Below are 2,450 nucleotides of genomic sequence, written 5' to 3'. Positions count from 1 at the left end.
ATACAATTATGTTTTTATCAGCCTGTATCTCCACTGCAAGAAGTAAAAATTAATTCAAATATTAATAAATATAAACTTTCATAGGGTTTAAGTCAAAGGATTTTCACATGTTCATATTGGGCATTCAGCACTAACATCAGTGTTAAATAAGTTTTAGATCATCTAGATTTCAATGGGAAATGGAAGTTCTATACACAATAATCTCCAGTAATCTCCAGGAACCCAATTACCATCAGCTCTAGCATGTATGGCTAGTAGATAGGGAGAATGAATGTTGTAGTCCAACAGCACCCAGAAAGCCACATATATTTACCCCGGTCTAAAAACATATACAGATGAAGTAAACGTGTGATATATGGCTACAATCCAATGTATACTTTGCTGAGATTAGAATTCCTATTCAATGTAGCGATATCTACTTCTAAGTAAACAAACATAGGATTGAACTAAACTTAAGCACACCATCTAGGCAACTGAAACTGTTTCCTATAATTGAGAATGTTTTTTGTCTAAGAATTGGGGGGAAATATTTACCAGCAACTTCCAGAATGCCATTTTAAGATCCTTGTTTCTTATGCTATAGATGATTGGATTCATTAGTGGTGGCACCATGCAGTAGAACATAGAAACCAAGAGGTCAAATGCTGATGGAGACCTAGATGTTGGTCTTAAATAGACAAAGGTGCCACTTACCAAAAACAGGGTGATAACAATAAGGTGAGGCAAACAAGTTGAGAAGACCTTTTGCTTCCCTTGTTTGGATGGGATTTTCAGGACTGCTCTGAAGATGTGAATGTAAGAAAAAGCAATAAGAGCAAAGTAGGTGAAGGCTAAACAAGCTCCAAAAGTCAGAACCCAAATCGCAGTGTTATCCGAGTCAGAGCAAGAGTTCTTCAGCAGTTGTGGTATTTCACAGAAAAACTGATTGATGACATTAGAACAGAACTCAACTCTGAATGTTGTTCCAGTGTACATTGTTGTATAGAAAAGTCCACCAATCCATGCACTGGTTGCCATCTGAATGCAAGCTTTCTTGTTCATGACAGTCTCATAGTGCAGTGGATTGCAGATGGCAACATAGCGATCATATGCCATGACACCAAGGAAGACGTAATGGGACATCATGAAGAAAACAAGGAAGAATATTTGGCCGACACATCCAGAGTAAGAGATCATTTGGGTCTTCATCAACGAATTTGCAATGGACTTGGGAACAGTAACGGATATGGAGCCAATGTCTTGCAATGACAGGTTGGCCAGAAAGAAGTACATGGGTGTATGAAGCTGATGACTGTAGAAGATGACAGTGATGATGATAAGGTTTTCTATGAGGGCCACCAAATATATTATGACAAAAAGGCTGATGTGAATTACCTGCACCTCCCGAATATCAGGGAATCCATGTAGAATGAATCCACTTACTCTTGACTGGTTCATCATTGTGCCTCAGATTTTGGTTCCTAGGAAAATGAACCTACCATACTACTTCTTTCTCTTTCAGTTGTATCAGGAAATCTTTCTCTCTGTACTGTATGTGGTGACGGCTGGTATGTACAGCAATAAGCTTTATAGATGTCTCACTTCTAATTATACCCCGAAGGTTTAATTCTCATGAGCCTCCTACATACAGCTCAGCAAATGTGGATCAAATGTGTATTTGAGGGTTGAGATGCAGCTATAATGACTATGATCCAAAGTTCTGCTTTGGCGTATGTAAAGGGCTTGCACTAGAGTGGGGGGGTTCTTTAAAAAAATGTTCCTAAAGCAGTTTTCTCTATGGCATAACCCTGTGTCGGTTGTTGGCTGATGCCATTTAACACATCTAGGACTGCAATCCTTTACCTATTATGTGGGATGAAGTCCTATGGAACCCTGTATGAGTTAATTCTAAGAAGACATGTATAGGATTATGCTATAAAATCCTCTTCTGCTCATGAAATTGGTTTTCTTTGTTGCCTACCCCCTGCCAGAAAGTTCTAAATCAAAGCAAGTAATAACAGATCAGTAATGGCAAATGAATTCCACAACACTTACATGTTGTATATGATTTAAGGCTAGCATCCACAGAACAATGTAGATTGCCTTATGCTCCGTATTGAGGGTTGTAGACCAATTGTTGGATTAAAACTGTGTCCATCTTTTTAATAAAGCACAGAACGACTTCTAAGAGAAGACTCCACATTCTACTTGTTATATTTGCATTTTTGTAACAATTCTTTTTTATTATGAAAAACTTTTAATTAAAAAATCTCATTACATGGGAGTAATCAATCAAATTTTCCTTGGATTACCACTGATTCAGTGGTAAAGAGCAAGCCTCCTCAGGGCAAACAGCACTGAAAACTGAAAACTGCTCAGAAGTGGCATAAACATGCACCATTAATTTACATTATTTCAGACCTTTCTCTCTTTCTCTGTTTCAAATGCAGCAGGAAGAACATTGTCCCAGA

The 2,450-nt window shown here is 38.0% G+C and overlaps 1 protein-coding gene across 1 annotated transcript; it reads right to left on the bottom strand.

Annotated features, from left to right (window-relative positions):
* Positions 1 to 486: 486 nt before the first annotated feature.
* Positions 487 to 1,440, bottom strand: LOC310830495 (olfactory receptor 14A16-like; the record flags this gene model as incomplete). Its single annotated transcript, XM_083710275.1, has 1 exon — positions 487 to 1,440. One exon carries the CDS (start codon positions 1,438 to 1,440, stop codon positions 487 to 489), a length of 954 nt encoding a protein of 317 aa, XP_083566401.1.
* Positions 1,441 to 2,450: the final 1,010 nt, after the last annotated feature.

The sequence above is a fragment of the Podarcis gaigeae genome (assembly GCF_964106915.1).
Source record: "Podarcis gaigeae genome assembly, chromosome: 13".
In the NCBI taxonomy this organism is placed as follows: Eukaryota; Metazoa; Chordata; class Lepidosauria; order Squamata; family Lacertidae; genus Podarcis; species Podarcis gaigeae.
This window is presented reverse-complemented; position numbering and strand designations above follow the sequence as displayed.